This window comes from Bufo gargarizans, chromosome 4, assembly GCF_014858855.1.
Source record: "Bufo gargarizans isolate SCDJY-AF-19 chromosome 4, ASM1485885v1, whole genome shotgun sequence".
Taxonomy (NCBI): Eukaryota; Metazoa; Chordata; class Amphibia; order Anura; family Bufonidae; genus Bufo; species Bufo gargarizans.
In genome coordinates this window covers 425,070,150-425,092,237 of record NC_058083.1, presented here as the reverse complement: position 1 = coordinate 425,092,237, position 22,088 = coordinate 425,070,150, and the positions used below count along the sequence as shown (strand labels likewise).

At 40.6% G+C, this 22,088-nt stretch overlaps 1 protein-coding gene across 2 annotated transcripts in view; it reads left to right on the top strand.

Moving 5' to 3' along the window:
- Positions 1–22,088, top strand: part of CEP170 (centrosomal protein 170) — a 194,936-nt gene that overhangs the window by 170,255 nt on the left and 2,593 nt on the right. For both annotated transcript variants that reach the window (XM_044290668.1, XM_044290667.1), the window contains exons 14-17: positions 14,338–14,502; positions 14,919–15,007; positions 16,002–16,095; positions 18,789–18,840. In XM_044290668.1, the coding sequence (XP_044146603.1) occupies positions 14,338–14,502; positions 14,919–15,007; positions 16,002–16,095; positions 18,789–18,840 (400 nt within the window). The remainder of the gene's footprint in view (positions 1–14,337; positions 14,503–14,918; positions 15,008–16,001; positions 16,096–18,788; positions 18,841–22,088) is intronic.

Here is a 22,088-nt window from a genome sequence, read left to right as displayed (position 1 = left end):
GTACTCACAGCATGATAAATCACTATGGCACATTGAGTTCATGGGCCATGTTTCCCGGACTTAATTTGTCACTACAGAAGACCACACTAAACCACTGTAATGCTAGATAGACACAGATTTAGAATATGTATTATTTTTTTCTTTTCACTTTCCATCCCCTGCAGTAAACATACAAAGGGTCTGTGCACTGTATGCCGACCCTTGGATTTACTCTACAGGTTTGTGGTTTGAATGCTTCTAATCTGCCCATGGATTTAGCCAAATTTAATTATTTTTGTGTGAACAGCAGTTTTCTGCTAACAAAAAAAAAAGATTTTTAAGAGCAGCAAATGATGTACAGTGGTTCCTCAACATACAAAGGTCTTTCCAGGGTAATTGTAACCAGAAATTAGACTCAACATACAGTGCCTCAACATGGACATTGCACTAGTAAACCACCTATATTGGGTGTCTAGTAGTTTATTAATTTTACTCACTTACTGTATTTTCACCCTATAAGATGCACCTGCCCATAAGATGCACCTAGATTTTAGGAAAATAAGAAAAAAAACATTTTTTCATTAGACCTCAGATCACACCCCCAGTCAGATCCCTGGTGTTAATCAGAGCCCTAATCAGACCCCATACAGACCTCAGATCAGACACCAATGTTAATAAGACCCCCATTTAGACCTTATATCAGACCTCAGTTCTGACACCCAATGTTTATAAGACCCCTAATCAGACTTCATGTTAATAAGGCCTCAGATCAGACAAAAAAAAAAAATCAACTCACCTCTCCCATTTTGCCACCAGTCCTATGATCCAGCACTCTTACTGCTGCATTGTTCTGTGACCTGACATCGCATAGTGTGAGCTCACAGAGTGCACTGATGTCTTCATGCTGTACGCATGTCACAGCACAGTGACCATACAGAGCCAACACAAAGAGAGTTGCATTTTCCACTATCTGGTCCTCCTGCACTGAATAATGGAAGCCCCATGAGACATGGGGTGGAGTGCATCTTATAGGGTGAAAAATATGGTATATAGCACAGCACTGACATATTTCACATCGCCTTACAGACATTGCTATCGCGCTGTCCCCAGTGGAGCGCACAATCCCTATCAGTATGTCTTTGGAGTGTGGGTATAAACCCACACAAACAGTAGTAGTATGTAGATATAGTACTACATGTTTTGTACTGCCCTCTGTCTGCACCAGGATGAGAATTTTCATTGGACAACAGTTGAGGGCGGCTCCATTTTATTTTCTGCTACACTCTGTACTATACAGTACCGTGAAGAAGTTCCTTCCCTCATCATAGAAAGTGACTTACAGCTTTCAACCTACATTTCTGACTTCTACGGAAGGACCTAGTTTATCTGTCTTAGCATTCTGCACATTTTTATTATATTTTTCATGTTCTTATTTTGGGACGATATTTTGTGCTGTGGGACCAATTACTGGTTTTCCTTAGGCCTCTTTCACACGGGCGTCATGTTTTTTGCCCGGATAAGAGGCGGGTGCGTTGCGGGAAAATGCACGATTTTTCCGCGCGAGTGCAAAACTTTGTCATGCGTTTTGCACTCGCGTGAGAAAAGTCGCGCATGTTTGGTACCCAGACCCGAACTTCTTCACAGAAGTTCGGGCTTGGGATTGATGTTCTGTAGATTGTATTATTTTCCCTTATAACATGGTTATAAGGGAAAATAATAGCATTCTGAATACAGAATGCATAGTATAATAGTGCTGGAAGGGTTAAAAATAATAAAAAAAAGTTAACTCACCTTCTCCTCTTGTTAGCGTAGATCCCGGTCTGTTCTTTAGCTGTGGACTGAATGACCTGAGGTGACGTCAGATCACATGCTCCATCACCATGGTGATGGACCATGTGATTGGAGCATGTGATCTGACGTCATCAAAGGTCCTTTAGCCACAGCTAAAGAACAGACCGGGATCTACGCGAACAAGAGGAGAAGGTGAGTTAACTTTTTTATTATTTTTAACCCTTCCAGCACTATTATACTAAGCATTCTGTATTCAGAATGCTATTATTTTCCCTTATAACCATGTTATAAGGGAAAATAATACAGTGAATAGACTGTCACCTAGAACCCATGCGTGAAAATCGCACCACATCCGCACTTGCTTGCGGATGCATGCGATTTTCACGCAACCCCATTCATTTCTATAGGGCCTGCGTTACGTGAAAAACGCACAAAGAGAAGCATGCTGCGATTTTCACGCAACGCACAAGTGATGCGTGAAAATCACCGCTCGTGTGCACTGTCCCATAGAAATGAATGGGTCAGGATTCAGTGCGGGTGCAGTGCGTTCACCGCACGCATCGCACCCGCACGGAAAACTCGCCCTTGTGAAAGGGGCCTTAGAGTTATGGATTCAAGTTACAATAATTTTCATTTACAAGGGTTGTCCCAGAATCAATGAATATTGTAATTTGAGGGAACCCTTGTATATACAGTTGTCTGCTGACATATAATTAGATTCCTGTGCCTACATAGATTTGTGCCTGAGTTTGTTCTTTCAGTTCCAAGCATGATGTTAAAAGCAAGTTTGGTTGTTTTCTCCTTTAATCTGCAACCAAATCTGTGGATTTGCTATGGAGTTTGCCTTATGCATTGCTTATGATTTTATGAACCCAAGGAAAACGATCCGGCACTGGGTAAACTTGTTGTTGCCACGTCTTTATTTCTCATATTCACATTGCATAATACGTACAGTGGACATCTCCCACCACCTCCGGTTAGGTTGACATGTTTCGAACCCTAAGGTTCTTAATCATAGCCTCGCGGTGTGCTCAGGTTCAGAGGAACTTATGAGCCTCGCCTCCAATAGAACAGCACAGAAAAGGGGAATGGGAATGAAAGACCGGTGAGGGAAAGGCGAAGAGAGGAGGCGGAGGGAAAAGCAATCCCCGATTCTGGCACCTCACACCTAAAAACCTGTGACACTACTACTATATAAAAACAATAATAAACATAGTAGATCACATACACATAATCTACTGAACATAAATATATAAAACAACTGGGATCAAATCAATCCAGCCATTCCCCTATGTATCCAAAACAATTAAGTCAAATTCCCAAAAACGCACAGTGTGTATATGTTCCATAATTGGAATAGGAAATTAACAGCTAAAAACCTTGGAAAAGAGCCCCAGGAGAGGGGAACCTCCTAAATCTCCCATGGGGTATCTTCCATGGAATAACAAGTGACACCTAAAATAGATGCATTCTTTATTTTTTTCAGGTTTAATCCAGATGGAAACCTCTGGTATTCAACCTAAAAATCCAGTATGCCTCACGTAACCATATATTTTTCTTGATGTTGGGGAAAAGGGGGGGTAGGTAAGATTTTTGTGTGTTTTAGGTAATGCATGAATGATTGGTATCACTGGTGCCTCCACGCAAAGAACATCATAGACCTTCTGACTGATAAAACCCCTATCTTTTCCATTGTCAAGGATATAGGTATATTGTTTCTGGTACCTGGGTATAGGATTTCCATCTAATCTTCTGTACGTGGAGGCATCGGACAGCATATCAGTCATTTGTTGGTAATACATCTCTTTACCCATGACTTACTACAGAGCCCCCCTTACCCATGGAAACCCTATACTCAGGTACCAGAAACAATATACCTATATCCTTGACAATGGAAAAGATAGGGGTTTTATCAGTCAGAAGGTCTATGATGTTCTTTGCGTGGAGGCACCAGTGATACCAATCATTCATACATATAAATGTAGAAAGGATTTGCTTTTCAATACCACAGATTTCAGTTCAAACTACAAAAACAGAAATATTAAAGGGATGCAAAAACCAACATTAGCCCTCACTTACAGTGGGCTTTTTTCTGAAATACAACAGGCGATTAATAAAGGTCTACCAATACTGTATGATGACAATACCCTGTATAATATTTTAAAGAATGGATGCCGTATTGTTTCCAGGAGACCGAAGACCCTCGCTAATTCTTTGTCTCCATCTATGTTTACTAGTTACCCCCAAGCGAACTAAAGATACATGGCTGAAATATAACGTTTTTTTCAAATGTGGGGGTCATCTGTGCAAAACCTGTAGAGTTGCAGTACAAACCACAGAGTTCGATAATTCCACCCATACAGACATTTTCCAAATCAAAAATGATATCAATTGCAATACGTCGGGTGTGATTTATGCCATAAAATGCACTGCATGTTATCTGATGTATGTCGGCAGTACAAGCAGACAGTTTAAAATAAGATTGCGGGAACACCTCAATTACATTGAGAATCCGCAGGCAATAGGCACTTCCAATGCAGCGACTTATTTTATTATCAAACATAACCGTAGCACAAAAAGTGATTGCCCCACCGAGAGGAGGCAGCATCAAGAAAAATATATGGTTACGTGAGGCATACTGGATTTTCGGGTTGAATACCAGAGGTTTCCATCTGGTTTAAACCTGAAAAAAGAATGAATGCATTTTTACTAAACGCTGCATAATATACAATGGTTAATATCCATCTATTTTAATAGGCCATTTTAGGTGTCACTTGTTATTCCATGGAAGATACCCCATGGGAGATTTGGGAGGTTCCCCTCTCCTGGGGCTCTTTTCCAGGGTTTTTAGCTGTTAATTTCCTATTCCAATTATGGAACATATACACACTGTGCGGAATTTGACTTAATTGTTTTGGATACATAGGGGAATGGCTGGATTGATTTGATCCCAGTTGTTTTATATGTTTATGTTCAGTAGATTATGTGTATGTGATCTACTATGTTTATTATTGTTTTTATATAGTAGTAGTGTCACGGTTTTTCAGGTGTGAGGTGCCAGAATCGGGGATTGCTTTTCCCCCCGCCTCCTTTCTTCGCCTTTCCCTCACCGGTCTTTCATTCCCCTTTTTCTTTTCTGTGCTGTTCTATTGGAGGCGAGGCTCATAAGTTCCTCTGAACCTGAGCACACCGTGAGGCTATGTTTAAGAACCTTAGGGTTCGAAACATGTCAACCTAACCGGAGGTGGTGGGAGATGTCCACTGTACGTATTATGTAATGTGAATATGAGAAATAAAGACGTGGCAACAACAAGTTTACCCAGTGCCGGATCATTTTCCTTCGGTTTCTATGTATGTGGAGTTGGCCTTGGCTCGTACCGTGCACGGAGGATATTGGGTGAGCTACACTTATATGCTATGTACTAAGACTTATGATTTTATGAGTCTCATGGAAAATTCTGACTGACACCTGCCAACAATATAATTTGTGATCCTAGTCTTTTTAACCCCTCAAATGCCATGGTCAGTAGCACCTGCAGCATCTGAAACGTTAGAGAGAGGGGGCTACCTCTGGTCTCTGATCAATTGAAGGGCTCCTGTTGGTTGCTATGGCAGTCTGGGATCTTGTGAAGGCTCCCAGGCCTGCCATAACAGACTGCCTGGTAAACCATGAGACTCAAAGCCTGCCATGGTGAACATGGTGCCAGAACTGCCAACGGCATGTTATAGAGCAGGAGGAGCTGATCAAATTGATATATGGTTTTATGGGAAAAGATTCAGTAAAACTTGTTTATCATTCATTTAACTGCCTGCTCATTCTGTGCTTTGAAGTCAAGGAGGTGGTCCTATCAGTGACTGTGCACATGGAGAATGCTGTCAGGCATAGGGCCACCTCCTTGTGTGCTTGGCCCCTACAATAGTTGGATGTCATCCACAAATGCATTAAAGTGTATACTATACATACCAAAAAGCTGCCATGTTACCAAAAGCTACATTTGCTAAGGGAGAAACAACATACCATGTATAAAATGATAACATAATAGGCAGAACCACCAGGCAACTTTGCCTCAAATAGTGTCTATATAAAAAATGGTAAGGTGTGAGGAGCTCATACATAACACATTCATACCTCACATGTCGACACTAAATGCTTCATGTGTTAAGAACACACAAAAACGACAAGAATGCATCAACCACAGTATTGGGAATTATGTATGTATTATATAATTGTCATCCCCCTATTATACAAAGTAAAATCCTTAAAAAGTGATATTTCTACATTTCTAAAGCTAACTACTTCAGTACTTGAAAACATGTATCACTACAGTCAATGAGCGAAAATCTTTTCTTCCTTTAAAAAATGATATTTCTACATTTCTAAAGCTACTTCAGTACTTGGAAACATGTATCACTACAGCGAAAATCTTTTCTGTCAAATATATTAGATTCCTTTGTGGTGATAACTGTTTTCGCCATTACTGCAGCATGTAATTGGTATCTGCTTATTTTACTCTGTAGTATGGACACAGGGCCATATTTACAGTTCACGCTACGCTAGGCACTAAGCCTGAATACCCACCATTAAAGGCTCATTTGCACTCACCAACTATCATCATGATTCATTAATTTCTGAGCAATCCTAATGATAATTGGTCAGTGTTAACATAGGAGAAAATCAATGATACCACTATAGTTTCATCACTGATCAAAGAGTAATGGCATGCTTGATTAATGTCAATGGCACTCTTAGTGACTCTGACACACAGTTTTGCTGCTGAGTGTGCAGTTCAGTATTGATTGTGCTGTATTACAAAATACTGGGCACACCACGCTGGACCGGAATATAGAATGTGTAAACGTACCCCAAATACAGTGACTACATAATTCTGCTATACCATGACTAAATAAGACTACTATACTGCGACTGCATAATACCATCATACCATGACTACAACACCAAAATACAGTAACTGGATAACTCCATCACACTGTGATATGATAACACCCTTATACCATGACTGAATAATAACATCATACTGTGACTGGATAACACCACTATACCGAAACTGGATAGCACCCTCATACAATGACTGCATAATACCATACCACAACTAGATAACACCACCATAACGTGAATGGATAAAACCATCATACTATGACTGATCAACATCACCTTGCCGCAACAGCATAATACCACCATACCTCAACTAGATAACACCATCACACCATGACTGCATATTACCACCATACCACAACTATCACTGGAAAGCACCATTATACTGTGACTGAATAACATCCTCATACTTTGATTGGAAAACAGCCCCATTCAGTGGCTGAATAATACTACCATTTAGTAGCTAAATACTATCGCCATACTCTGACTATATTACACCTCATACTGTCACTAAATAATAGCTAGAGGAAATTCTGGCTGACAATAAAAAGGCATTGTGTATATGATCATTTAATGACTAATGTCCTCATACTGACAAAAAATGTAAATGTCCCACATTATTGTAGAAAGAAATGTGAAAACCTGTATCAAACTTTCACCCAGTTTCTCTTTGCTGTGATTATTCCCTGCATTTTGTACGGGTAATGTAGGGCGTTACTACCTATAGACACACAGCAGTGTCAGCCAGTGCATTAGATAACCTTTCTTGTACTCTCCACACGTGTAGGAATGCTCCTTGTCAGACACCACAGCCTCCAATACTCTTCTCTGAAGCAACTTCCACGGGAGGTGAGCAGAGAGCAGTGCACCGCTACAGGCTACCCTCTCTAATAGCCGTGCCCCTGCCCCCCATTGAACAAGCCCCCATGAAATTCTGCTGCCTGCCTGGACACACTGGGGGAGATTTATCAAACTGGTGTAAAGTAGAACTGGCTTAGTTGGCCATAGCAACCAACCAGATTCCACCTTTAATTTTCAAAAGGAGCTATGGAAAAGGTGGAATCTGATTGGTTGCTATGGGCAACTAAGCCAGGTCTACTTTACACCAGTTTGATAAGTCTCCCCCACTGTGTTTCAAATATAATTTCTTAATATTGGATCTGTGTTTGTAAAGTCTATTACTTAGGAACTGGATGGCCACAAAGGCAGTCTAGTAGGTACGTGACAAAAGGGGAACTACAATCTAGATCATTATTGATTGTGAACGATTCGCCAGTTTGTTGCAAAATGAAGTGGTTTCCACAATAGACTTGAAACCTTTACATTTAAACTGTTTACACCTAAAGGCCCCCTTTGGCATTTGGGTAGAGGGATAGTTTGAGTTTGCTCGGCGAAACAAAATTCTTCAAGGTTTTCGCCTGTCTAAAAGATAAACAAAGCCTAGCCGAAACAATTGTGCCTCCACACATTCATGTCTCAGGGCTTTACAGGTAGTTATTTCGTCCTCATGGCTCGATATTTTGCTCTGATATGCATTGTCAGCTGGGAGACCTTGTATAGACAGGGGTTCTGTCTTTCCAAATCGTGTCCAGTTGACTGAATTTACCAGAAGTGGACTCCAAGGTGTAGAAACATCTCAAAGATGATCAAGAGAAATAGGAGGCCCTAAAGCTAAACGTTAAATGTTATAGCAAAGGGTATGAATACTTATGTCTATTTGTCATTTTAGTTTTACCTTTTTAATCCTTAGAGGACCAGGCAATTTTCAGTTTTTCTGTGTTCGTTTTTTACTCTTTGGTTTCCCAGAGTCATAACTTTATTTTTCCGTTCAGAGGGCTTTTTTTTTATGCAGGACAAGTTGCAGTTTCTGATGTCACTACTTAACCCCTTCCCTACATATGACGTATCCCGCAATTTGACATACTATTACGTCATGGTGATCGGGCGGGCACCGGAGCGGTGCGCGCCCGATCACTGCACAGGCCCGGCAGTCCCTGATAGCCGGGCCCCTGCTGTATTCGCAGGCATCGCTGTACAAGCCAATACCGGCTGATTAACCCCTTCCATGACCGTGTCATAGAAGTGATTTGCATTGGGTGAGGGAGCCCATCGGGTCACCGTGCTGCTGTGGCAGGGACCCAATGGGTGAGAAGGCAGCCAGATGCCGTGCAGAGACTGCCCAATGCCTTGCACATATATATGAGAGGAAGAAAAAAACAGAAAGAGTGAGGGGTGGGGGAGACAAGGAGGATGGGGAAGAGGGTATCAGAATAACCGTTCCTGAGGCAGCACCCTTGAAAAGACGCACGCCCGTGCACTGCAAGTTGAGAAAAAAGAAAAAAAAAAAGTGGAGTGTTCCCCTATGATGCTCAGATGGTAGTTGAGGGGGAATTAGCACAGGGGCGCCAGAGGAGTGGTGTATATGAGTAGGTATGTGCTGTACATTAGGTATGAAAATCTTTTTGAGGTATGAAAATCTTTGGTGAGGTTTTTTATTTTTTTATTTTAATAAAAAGTAGGTCTATAAAAATAGGTCTATAATAGTGGATATTTAAAATCAAGAGTTGATAGTACTGAAGCGGTATAGTATTGCAATACTGAAAAATGTATAATAAAAATATACATATATATATATATATAAGGTGGAAAAGGGGGGACTTACTTCACCAGGGAGGGAGGTATAGGATAAGCATAAAACACCTATACCTTCCCCTCCCCCGCCGAGATCGCTTGGTAGGATGGTATGAACTCGCCTCCACGTCCCAGAAGAATTACATCAGGGTTCCAAGTGGAGAGTTCTTTATTGGTTAAGATAGCTCAATGCAAATAAAATTAAAAAAAAGTGCCAAAACAGCCCTTTTTTTGGGTTACCTTGCTTCACAAAAAAAAAACATGCGGCAGTCCTTTCCTTCTGCGTCCTGCCGTGTGCCCTTACATCAGTTTACGACCACAAGTTGGGTGTTTTGTTGAGTTTTGTTTGGCTGTTAACCCTCGATGTGTTAAAGAAAAAAATGGATTAAAATGTAAAATCTGCCCCAAAAAGTTAAATTTAGAAATTTAGAAATTTAATCTCCATTTTCCTTTAAGGCTGAGTTCACACGAGCGTGTCTGGATTAGCGAGTAGGTACGCAATTGCAGTCATTTTTGACTGCGATTGCGTTCCGATGTTCAGTTTTTATCGCACGGGTGCAATGTTTTTTGCACGAGCGTGATAAAAAACCAACTGTGGTACCCAGACCCGAACTTCTTCACTGAAGTTCAGGTTTGGGTTCGGTGTTGTGTAGATGTTATTATTTTCCCTTATAACATGGTTATAAGGAAAAATAATAGCATTCTGAATACAGAATGCTTAGTAGGTGGTCAATTGAGGGTTAAAAAAAAAAAAAAAAATTAACTCACCTTCTCCTCTTGATCGCGTAGCTGCCGGTCTCTTCTTACTTCTTTAATGATGAGCTGCCGGCTAAAGGACCTGTGGTGATGTCAGATCACATGCTCCAATCACATGGTCCGTGGTGGTGATGGACCATGTGATTGGACCATGTGGTCTGAAGTCACCACAGGTCCTTTAGCCGGCAGCTCATCATTAAAGTAGTAAGAAGAGACCGGCAGCTACGCGATCAAGAGGAGAAGGTGAGTTAATTTTTTATTTTATTTTTTAACCCTCAATTGACCACCTACTAAGCATTCTGTATTCAGAATGCTATTATTTTCCCTTATAACCATGTTATAAGGGAAAATAATACAGTGAATAGACTGTCACCTAGCAACCATGCGTGAAAATCGCACTGCATCTGCACTTGCTATGGGGCCTGCGTTGCGTGATAAACGCACAATATAGAGCATGCTGCGATTTTCACGCAACACATAAATCTTCACGCAACACATAAAATCACAGCTCATGTGCACAGCCCCATAGAAATTAATGGGTCCAGATTCAGTGCGGGTGCAACGCGCGGAAATCTCGCCCGTGTGAACTCAGCCTAATTCTTGTGGAACAAATCAATTTTGAGTAACTTGAGGGGTGTAGTTTTTACAATGGAGTCATTTATGGGGGTATCCACTATGTAAGCCGCACAAAGTGACTTCAGACCTGAACTGGTCCTTAAAAAGTGGGTTTTGGAAATTTTCTTAAACATTTTAAGAATTGCTTCTAAAATTCTAAGGCTACTTTCACACTGGCACTTTGGATTCCGTTTGTGAGATCCGTTCAGGGTTCTCACAAGCGGTCCAAAACGGATTAGTTTTGCCCTAATGCATTCTGAATGGAAAAGGATCCGCTCAGAATGCATCAGTTTGCCTCCATTCCGCTCTGGAGGCAGACACCAAAACACTGCTTGCAGCGTTTTGGTGTCCGCCTGACGATGTGGAGGCAAACGGATCTGTCCTGACACAATGTAAGGCAATGGGGACGAATTAGTTTTCATTGACACAATGCAAAACAGATCCGCCCCCCATTGACTTTCAATGATGTTAAAGACGGATCCATTTGGCCAATGTTAAAGATAATACAAACTGATCAGTTTTGAACGGATGCATGCGGTTCTATCGGTGCGGATCTGTATGTGCAGATCCATGATGGATCCGCACCAATCGCGGGTGTGAAAGTAGCCTAAGCCTTCTAACATCCCGAAAAAAATAAAATGACATTTACAAAATGATGCAAACATAAAGTAGACATATGGGGAATGTTAAGTAATACATATTTTATGAGGAATCACTTTCTGTTTTAAAAGCAGAGAAATTGAAATGTAGAAAATTGAGTGAATTTTTCAAAATTTTTGGTAAATTTTGGGTTTTTTCATAAATAAAGGTGAAATATATTGACTCAAATTTATGACTGTCATGAAGTACAATGTGTCACGAGAAAACAATCTCAGAATGGCTTGGATAAATAAATGCGTTCCAAAGTTATTACCATATAAAGTGACACAAAAAATGGCCTGGGCAAGAAGGTGAGAACTGGCCTGGGGTAGGACCCTGCCATATTTCACCTTAAAGACCAGGCCATTTTTTGCAAATCTGATGTGTCATTTTATGTGGTGATAACTTTAAAACGCTTTTACTTATCCAGGCCATTTTGAGATTTTCACGTCACATATTGTACTTCATGACAGTGGTAAAATTGAGTCAAAAAAATTATTTATATTTATGAAAAAAATACCAAATTTACAAAAAATGTGGAAAAATTTGCTAATTTCCAAATTTCAATTTCTCTACTTTTATAATAGATAGCAATACCTACAAAATTAGTTATTACTTTACATTCCCCAATAGTCTACTACATGTTTGGATCATTTTGTGAATGCCATTTTAGTTTTTGGGGACTTTAGAAGGCTTAGAAGTTTAGAAGCAAATCTTGAAATTTTTCAGAAAATTTCCAAAACGCACTTTTTAAGGACCATTTCTGGTCTAAAGTCACTTTGTGAGGCTTACATAATAGAAACCACCCCAATTTTTTTTTTTTTAGAAACTACACCCCACAAGGTATTCAAAACTGACTTTACCAACTTTGTTAACCCTTTAGTTGTTCCACAAGAATTAATGGAAAATGGAGATGAAATTTTAGAATTTTAATCAATTTTTTTCCAGTAACAAAGCAAGGGTTAACAGCCAAGCAAAACTCAATATTTACATTTTTTTTCAGGAAGAGATGACAGTTTGATTAGTACTATTTTAGGGTGCATATGGCTTTTTAATCGCTTCCCCTTACACTTTTTGTGATGTAAAGTGACAAAAAAAATTGCTTTTTTGACACTGTTTTTATTTTTATTTTTTGCGGTGTTCACCTGAGGGGTTAGGTCATGTGATATTTTTATAGAGCAGGTTTTTACGGATGCAACGATACCTAATATGTCAACTTTTTTTTATTTATGTAAGTTTTACACATTATCATTTTTGAAACAAAAAAAAACATTTTGCTGTCTATATAGTCTGAGACCCATAAATTTTTACGTTTTTAGCCGATTGTCTTAGGTAGGGGCTCATTTTTGCGGGATGAGATGACGTTTTGATTGGCACTATTTTGGGGTGCATATGACTTTTTGATTGCTTGGTATTGTGCTTTTAGTGATGTAAGGGGACAAAAAAACATTTTTTTAGCACAGTTTTTATTTTTTTGACGGTATTCACCTGAGGGATTAGGTCATGTGATATTTTTATAGAGCCGGTCGGTACGGACGTGGCAATAGCTAATATGTATACTTTTATGTAAGTTTTACACAATAATATCATTAAAAAAAAAAAGGGACTGCCGGACCCCTGCTGCTGATCGGACGGGCGCAGCTCCTGCACCCGCTCGATCACCATGATGTACATTTACTTCTCTGGTCCTTAAGTCACATCCATAGATGACATACAATGTAGAGTGAAGCTAATAAGAAATGTCAAGTGTGTTGAAATTGGAAAAAAATAAATAGATTGCGACATTGTTTATGGGTTTAATTTTTATGGCATTCCTTATGTGTTTAAACTGACCTATTTCCTGTATTCTCTGGGTCAATACAACTACAGTGATACCACATTTATATAGTTTTTCTTGTGTTTTAAGACTTTTTATATTTCCATCAACGGATCTGTGTGAGGGTTCTTTTTTTTGCGTGAGCAATCTGTAGTTTTTATTGATACCAAGAGTGTGTATGACTTTTTGGTCACTTTTTATTCAGTGTTTTTGGGGAGGAGAAGTGCCAAAAACAACTGAAATTTGGTTATTTTGATTCTCTTTTTATAGTGTTCATCATACAGGATAATTAACCTTGTTTCAATTTGGGAAGCGGCAATGCCTGTGATGGTTATTTTCTTATTGTCTATTATAATTTATATTATGGGGAAAGGGGTGATTTTATTATTATTATTTTTTTATCTGGCCCGAGGGTGCTTGAATATGCGATCTTCAGATCAGTTCTGCATTACATTGCAGTGGGTTATTATTGCAATGAATGCCACATTTGCTATGTTTTTATGGAGACCTGCCACCTGGAGGTCTCCATAAGAACTAGAGCAGTAATGACATGGTTTTCTTCAGAGACACCCAGACTATTGCAGAAAACTTTATGGCTTCAACAAATTTCAGTGAAGGGCTCCCGGGGGAAGCCACCTCAGATGCCATGGTCACAATTGACCATGGCCTCTGAGGGGTTAAATGTCTGAGATTATCGTTATCAACGATCGTAGGCATTAGACCTTGATATCTGTTGTGTATAACAGCAGAAACCCAGTGGCTATGGTGCATGTTTCACTCCAGAGCAGGTGCCATCTTTAAAGAGGTGACATCCACTGTACATGTACGACGCATGTCTTCAAGAGGTTAATACATTTAAAAACATTTCTGAAATGTTGTCTTATTAAGGGAGATTGAGTGCAGACTGATTATGAAAGGCCACAACATAACAAAATGTGAAAAAAGTGAAAGGGTCTTAAGACTTTCCAAATGCATTGTATGAGACCGATTTCTAAATGCTGTATTGGGGCTATCGTTGCAATATTGATCTTGTTTTAAAGCAAGCCCAGGGTGGTATCTCTAGCTGCCACACTGCCTGAGATCCAGACATTAGTAGCAAGGATGTGGGAGAGAAGTCCTTGGCAGGGAAAGCGTTAATATAAGGGTACAAACTAAACTAGTGAAATCTTGCAATTACTTGCTATTTGGTTTTAAGAATCTGTTATTCTTTTTTTAGCTGGTAGATCGTGTTTTCGATGAAAGCCTAAACTTTCAAAAGATCCTTCCTTCAAAGTTGTCTAAATCAGAGACCGCTTTTCGGGCAAATGATTCAAAACCTCAACCTAAGGAAACCCCTGAACCACAGATTATCACTAGAAGAAAAACTTGGAGCAGAGATGACGTAAGTTTAGATCTTTGAGTATGTAAGACTAGCTACAACTGTAGGACTTTGCCTTTCTAAGCATCTTACAGTTTGCGTACACAATCATTCTTTATAAAAGTCGAGTAACCTTTTCAATGCACCTTGAACTGGCCATAAGTTATGTGTAAATTGTCTAGCATTGCAGCCACATCTTTCCAGGCTCAGTAAATAATTCCCGTATTCTGCATCAGTTTGCATTCTGGTAAGTGCAGTGACACCTTGCATTGTACAATGAGTTCATTTAGGTTTAGCTACCCTTCTTATTGCATTAGAGGAACTAAAGCAATGTGGCTGCATCTATCAAAAAGTATGTGAACCCGCACCACGGTGTAAACAGTACACAAGTTTGATCTGCACAAATGAAATCTGCATTTTTAACTTTTTTTTTTTTTTAGGTAATGGGAGATAGTTTACTGCTTTCTTCAGTATTTCAATTTTCCCGGAAAATTAGACAAACCATTGACAAAACAGCGAATAAAATAAGGTATAGTGTACTAATTTCATTTTTCTCAACATGTCATACATGAACTAAATTTAAGTTAATTCAATATGTTTACCAAAAATAACCATATTAGTTACTGAGCTACCATCTTGTTCTTTAATATTTGGTCAGTTTGTTGTTGTCATTGTCAGTATAGTTTCTAGAAGGGTTAACGCCTAGCATTTCCAGTGTCCTAAAGAGTAAAGCTCTGAGGAAACTTTGTATGGGGAGATATATCAAGACTGGCGGATCCATCCTGTGCTGGTGTGAGAATGCGCCTGATTTGTTAGGAGGCTTCTGCCTCTTAACAAATAAGGTGCATCTCTGCCCTGCCGTGTGGCCGAAACAGCAGTTTACACCAGCTACAGGCTGGCATACACTTCAGCTATAACTTCCGTCACTTTCTGGCGAAAATTATAGTAAATATGACGCCCCCTTCCGCTAAGCCACGCCCCATTTTTTCTTGCCACTCCTGAAAAGTGCCAAGAAACTCAAAATGTCGCAAATTATGGTGCACACTTGCAGCTTTTTTACTGTGGCGTATAGGCCTTGATAAAAATACTTTTTCCCCAAAATGAAGCAACAGTTCGCTAAGGCTTGTCTCACACGTCAAAACCATCGACAGCCTGCCAGAGTTCATTGTATCTGGCATAACTGGAAACAGCAAAAGCATCACCAGATCCCATTGACTATAATAGAAATCAGCTGGGATCCGGCCTTTTTCTGGTATTTGTACTGGGATTATGCAGGGAACGGCTATGCCGGATACAATGGACTCCTGCAGGCTGTTCCTCTGCCAGATGGTTTTAATGCTAGTGTGAAACTAGCCTAAGTGAAATGTATCATTGCACCCCTGCAAAGCATTGTGCCTGGTTTAACAGTACATTTCCTGGTGACAGATTCCCTTTAATATTTATTAAATGGTTTATGCAGCTCGTTAACAGAGGGTAAATTATGCTTGACTTTTGTTTATATGCATTTTATTTATACATTGCAGATTATTATTTAAAGACAAGGAACGAAATTGGGATGAGATTGAGAAAAAAATAAGATCAGAGAGTGAAGTGCCTATTTTGAAAACTTCGTGTGCGGTATGCTGATATTTTCTAATTATATGTCCCTATTTAGACTAGTTACACACCTTGTCCAGGTTCTACTGCCTTCCATTAACCCAAGGCTATGTCCCCCACCGTTACCGTTACCCAATCAGAGAAAGTGGGCACTCTCCAATTTTCTTTTTTTTTCTGCCAAAAAAAGTGAAAGCTGAGCACATCTAATCACGCCCTGCGCCTAATGTTAACTTCATGACCTGTATGTCCATCTAATATATAAAGCTGAGTGTATGTATGTGTGTATATGTATGTCCGCTAAAGGAATCTGCACCATCGTATTTACAATCATGAAATTTGGCACACAGGTACATCTGCTGTCCAGAAAGGTTTTAGACCGGGTCTCAGCTCTCTAGCATGTACCGTTCCTGAGATATTCCCCAAAAATATATTAGCCAATAGATGCCTGGTCACATGACCCTTATCAGTCAATAGAAGCTTGCAGGTCCTTAGTCTCCACATACACACAGTTTTACACCAGGTTTCCATAACAACCCAGCCATTTTTCTTCACTGCTGTAGGTCAGCTTTAAAGGGGCAGGGCGCTGTGGATGACACTGTTAAGGAAGCAAAGCGCTTTGGAGGCCACAGTTCAGGGACAGGTAAGGTGGCCATTCTGGCCACCCTCAAAAGACGGACTTAGAAACCCCGCCTCTGACCCAGTTAGGCCACGCCCCCCCCACCCACTCCGCAGACGACGGGATTGAAAAAATGAAGGTAAAAAATCAACTTCTGTCAGCTGCAGGGGTGGGAGGGAGGGTGAATTTCTCCCTGCAGCTCATGCTCAGACAGCACAGTGCTGCTGTCTGAGAGTGAGCTGTTCAAAAGGACATCCCTGCATCCATCCAGATCCTGCATCCAACGGAGGACAGACTGTCAGGCCTAAAACCAGACCTCTGGTCAACCTAGGGGCAGGCTGCTGTGGAGGTCACAGTTAAGAGGATGGTCCTCTATGGAGGTCAGTGTAAGGGGCAGATTGCTGTAGAGACCACTGTTAAGGGGGCGGGGTGTTGTGGAAATCACTGTTTAAGGAGACGGGGTACTGTGGAGGTCACTAATAAAGGGGCGGGCACTGTGGAGGTCTCTGTTAAGGGGGCAGGGCAGTGTGTAGGTTACAGTTAAGGGGACGGTCCGCTATGGAGGTCAGTGTTAAGGGGTGGGGTGCTGTAGAGGTCACTGTTAAGGGGGCGGGGTGTTGTGGAGGTCACACTTTAAGGGAACGGAGCTCTGTGAAGGTCACTGTTAAGGGGGCGAGTTATTGTGGAAATCATTGTTGACGAGACGGGGTACTGTGGAGGTCACTAATAAAGGGGCGGCTGCTGTGGAGGTCTCTGTTAAAGGGGAGGGTGCTGTGGATGTTACTGTTAAGGGGGCAGCCAATATTAACCGGACAGAATAATATCAAAGAGACGGACCCCCAAGGAGTCATAATAATCATCAAAAAATTAAACCGACTCTCGTATATATGAAAATCCCCAAAACTTTATTGTAAATATATATAAACAATAAATACAAGTATAATAAAAGAGGCAGCACAAGGCAGGACACACAGATGAGGAGCAGGACCCAAGGAGAGGCCGGGAGATCAGTGCACGAAATAGAAGGGAAAAAGAATGCTAGCTGAAAAAGCATACCTCAAAACCTCATAGCAGCAACGCCCCAAACAAAATGCAAAGGAGGCGATTATAGAGATTGAGGTTGGGTCAGGAGCAAAACGGCGTTGGGTCAGGAGTCGGCCGAGAGATCTTTGCACCATCCAGGGTATGTCTAATCTTGTTCCTTTCATCTTAACCTCAATCTCTATAATCGCCTCCTTTGCATCCTTTGGGTCCTTGTGCTAGTGTCGATATAAGCATAAGTGGCATGCACGTTCGCCAACGATTTATTTATTTAGGTATTTTGTGCCTAAAGGCTAGTTTCACACTAGCATTCGGGTCTCTCTGCAGTACCAGGGCATGAGTAAGGTACAGTGAGCGTTGACGCATGGACGCGCGCGGCCACCGCGCGTGCACTCTTAGGGGTAAGGAGAGCTGACGGTCTTTTGTCTTGTTAAATCTCCTTACCCACACACTGCACATGCGCAGATTGTAAAATCTCTTTACCCTCACTACACAACGCGCTTTAGATTCATTGCTGGCTGGCTTTATTCTGCACGTGCGCAGTGTGAGGGTAAGGAGATTTAACATGACAAAAGACCGTCAGATCTCCTTACTCCTGAGAGTGCAAGCGCGGTGTCCGTGCGCGCGTCCATGAGTCAACGCTCACTGGAATTTTACCTTACCCATGCCCTGTTACTGCGCTTGCACTGAGGCGCACACCCCTGGCACAAGCCCGGAAGTCACGTGGGTTAAGGGAATCTGACGAGGTAAGGTTTTCTGACAGAACACCGGCATTGACGGGGGCTATATGAATGCCATCCAGCCCTATTAGGTATAATGGAATCGGTGGAGATCCGGCCACAACCCGGCAAGTATTCTGAGCATTGGCCTGACTAAAACCACTGCCGGGACAGCCTGTTGGATCTCCCAAACGCTTGTGTGAAACTAGCTTAGGACTCTATTTGGGTCTCACTTTTAGCAACAAATTTGAATTGTTATGCATTTTGTACAGAATCTATGCTTTGATGGAAAATTGAATAAAGTTGTAAAGTGTAGACATACTTGGTTTTTTTTGCAGGAAATTTTATCAATACTACAAGAATTAAAACGAATAGAAAAACAGCTACAAGGTATGTAACTTTATATTTAGTTGAATCCAAATCTATATACACTGAACAAAAATATATACGCAACACTTTCCGTTTTGCTCCCATTTTGCATGAGCTGAACTCAAAGATCTGAAACATTTTCTACATGCACAAAAGACCCATTACTCTCAAATAGTGTTCACAAATCTGTCTAAATCTGTGTTAGGCCTCATGCACACGGCCGTTGTGCGGCCATTCTATACATTGGGGACCGCAATTGCATCCTATCCGCAAAAAAAACTGAACAGACACGGAAACAAAATACATTCGTGGCCTAACACTAGAACACTAGTTTTAATGATATAGAGTTTCCTATGATTAAAGGGCCTTTCATCAGGCTAGCTCTAGTCTAATTATTAGCCTACCTTATAGATCGGCCCCCACTGATGCCATGGCACTTTTTTTTTTTCTACAGAACGCCCCCGTTCGTTTGCTGTTGGCCCCGTATATTTTGGCACCTTAAATTTTAATGAGCCGACTCAGTTATACTAGGTGGAGACTTGTATTTTCCCTGGGAGTGGTTATCTTCTCCCTGGCAGTGAGCGCATCCAATCACAGCGCCCAGCCAGGGAGAATGAGCTCAAGGATGTCTACACGCTCAACTTCTCGCGATTCTCTCCTGAGCTCATTCTTCCTGGGTAAGTGTGGGGTGCTCTGATTGGATGCGCTCACAGCCAGGGAGAAGATAACCACTCCCAGGGAAAATACAAGTCTCTGCCTAGTATAACCGAGTCGCCTTATTATAATATAAGGCGCTAAAATATACGGGGCCAACAGCGGACGAACGGGGTTTTGTAGAAAAAAAATAAAAAGTGCCATGGCATCAGTGGGGGCCGCCCTGTAAGGTAGGATAATAATTAGACTAGAGATAGCCTGATGAAAGGTCCTCTTTAAATCAAAATGTTCCTCTTTAAATAAAAAAGCTGCTTAAACCCCTTAATGTCCAAACCGGAAAAGGCTTTTTAGGTTATATACACCTTCTGAGGCCTTTATAAAAAATATTGAGCCTTTCTGTCAAATGATTAACTGCTTTTCTAACTGTGTGACTGGTCATCTAATAAACCTTATCTCTAAAATACTAAGAGGTCATAACCACTTATTTAAGCCAAAGCCACATTCTTATCAGTAAGATAAAAACTGAGCTATAATGAGTGTTTATAGTGTCAGAGAACAGAGATAAGGAGCTCATAGTGTCAGAGAACAGAGATAAGGAGCTCATCAGCTCCCCAACTGACAGAAAAGATAGAAAATCCAGAGGCTGCTACTAGAGCATCTCGGCTATGTACTGTATTTTTAGCTCAAAATGAGTACAATGCAGTCATAAAAAAATTGCTGGTAAAGGTGTACATAGCCTTTAAAGGCCAGACACTTTTTGTTTTTTAGCACAAGGTGGAGGTTTAACAGTTGCATTAATGTTTTTAGCATTTTTTGTTTAGTTTGATTTGGGAAATACTGCAAAAAATCTTTAAAAAGTTTTTTTCATACTATAGCTCCTTATTTTTTAAATATGCCTCCGTACATCTGAGGTCTTTTTTGTTTTTGCTTTTTCATTTTTCTTCCCTATCTGCCTTGAGCCACAACTTTTTTATTTTTCAGTTCACATAACCATATGAGGACTTATTTTTTGCAGGACAAATTGTACTTTCTAATACCACCATTTAATACGGCATACAATGTAGTGGGAAGCAGTAAAGAAAAAATCCTAATGGGGTGGAATTGGAAAACAAATGCAAAAAAATGCACCTTTTTATGGGTTTTGTGCTTACGGCGTTCCCTTTGCAGCAAAACTGACCTGTGCCCTTCATTCTCTGGGTCAATACGATTACAATTATACCCCTTATATATAGTTTTTGGGGGGTTTTTTGTCTACTGTTTTATATTTTTTTTTATATTTTTATCTACTGAGCTGTGTGGGAGCTCATTCTGTGCGGGACAATCTGTAGTTTTTATTGATACCATTTTAGAGTGTGCTCGCCTTTGTGATACAATTTTTTTTAGGTAAGAGACGCAATGAAAAATGCCGAATCGGCCATTTTGACCTTTTTTTCCATTACACCATTCGCCGTATTGGAAAATAATTTTTATATTTTAATAGTATGGGCATTTTCAGATGCAGTGATGCCCATGATGTTTATATATTTTTTTATTTATGTTTTTTTTTATTCTACGGAAAGGGGGATGATTAAAATTTTTATATTTTTTAACAGTTATTTTTTTAATTTTTATGGTATTGTAGCCTACAAAACTTTATTTTTTTAATTTTTTTTTATTCTAAACCATTATGGTTCTTATAGATCCATGATGAGAGCAGAATTGCTCATTTCTTATGTTGGCCTGCCACTTGCTGGCCAAAATAAGAATTGCAGCTTTAATTCCCTGGTTCTCTTCAGAGAGACCCAGTGTATTGAATTCAATTGCTGGCTTCTTCATTGGCCGCAGAGGATGCCAGTACGAAGCCCAAAATGGCGCGCTTCCGGGTTTTTGAGCTTTTAGATGCTGTGATCACACTTGATCATGGCATCTAAAGGCTTTAATGACAACGATCGGCATTATTGCAACAGTGGAAACATGCTAGCCATGGCACCCGCTTCACTCGCAAGCAGGAGCCATGTTTACTCATCGCTCCAGCACCGTGCATGTATAGTTTGACATGAATGGGGAGATAATGTTGTTGGTTTAGGTTGGAGTGGAATTTTTTTTTCTTTGTTTTCTATCATATATTTTATTTACTTATTCATTAATTTTTCACTCATAATATGTTCCCAAAGAGGTCATTAAAATACTTCTTGGGGAGAATGTCACTTTTTTTCTGGATCATCCAAAGGAGCCCCAGTAACAGGGGAAAACTGGGGGCATAGTACACATGCAGCGCTGATCAGGGTCTGTTAAGACTCAGCAACTCTGCTGTACCAGTCACATCCATTAATCCTATGATAGCCAAATCTAATAAAGGAACGGGTTATGCTGCTTCCTCTTTTTACTGTATAATGCTCAATAAGCACTATGCACCAAGGAAAGAAGAAGGCAGAAGTGATAGTAAACCCCTTCTGTCTTTTGCTCGGGGGGCCTCAGCTGTCACTGTCAGCCGGGAGCCAATCTGCTCCTGCTAGATTGCAGAAGCTGGCTGCTCCATATGTTTACAGTGTTATGGATTAAAGCCCTGCACCAAGCACCATACGTATATGCAGGGCGGTCTTGGCATTTCTGGGGCTCCAAAGAAAAGTTATGTC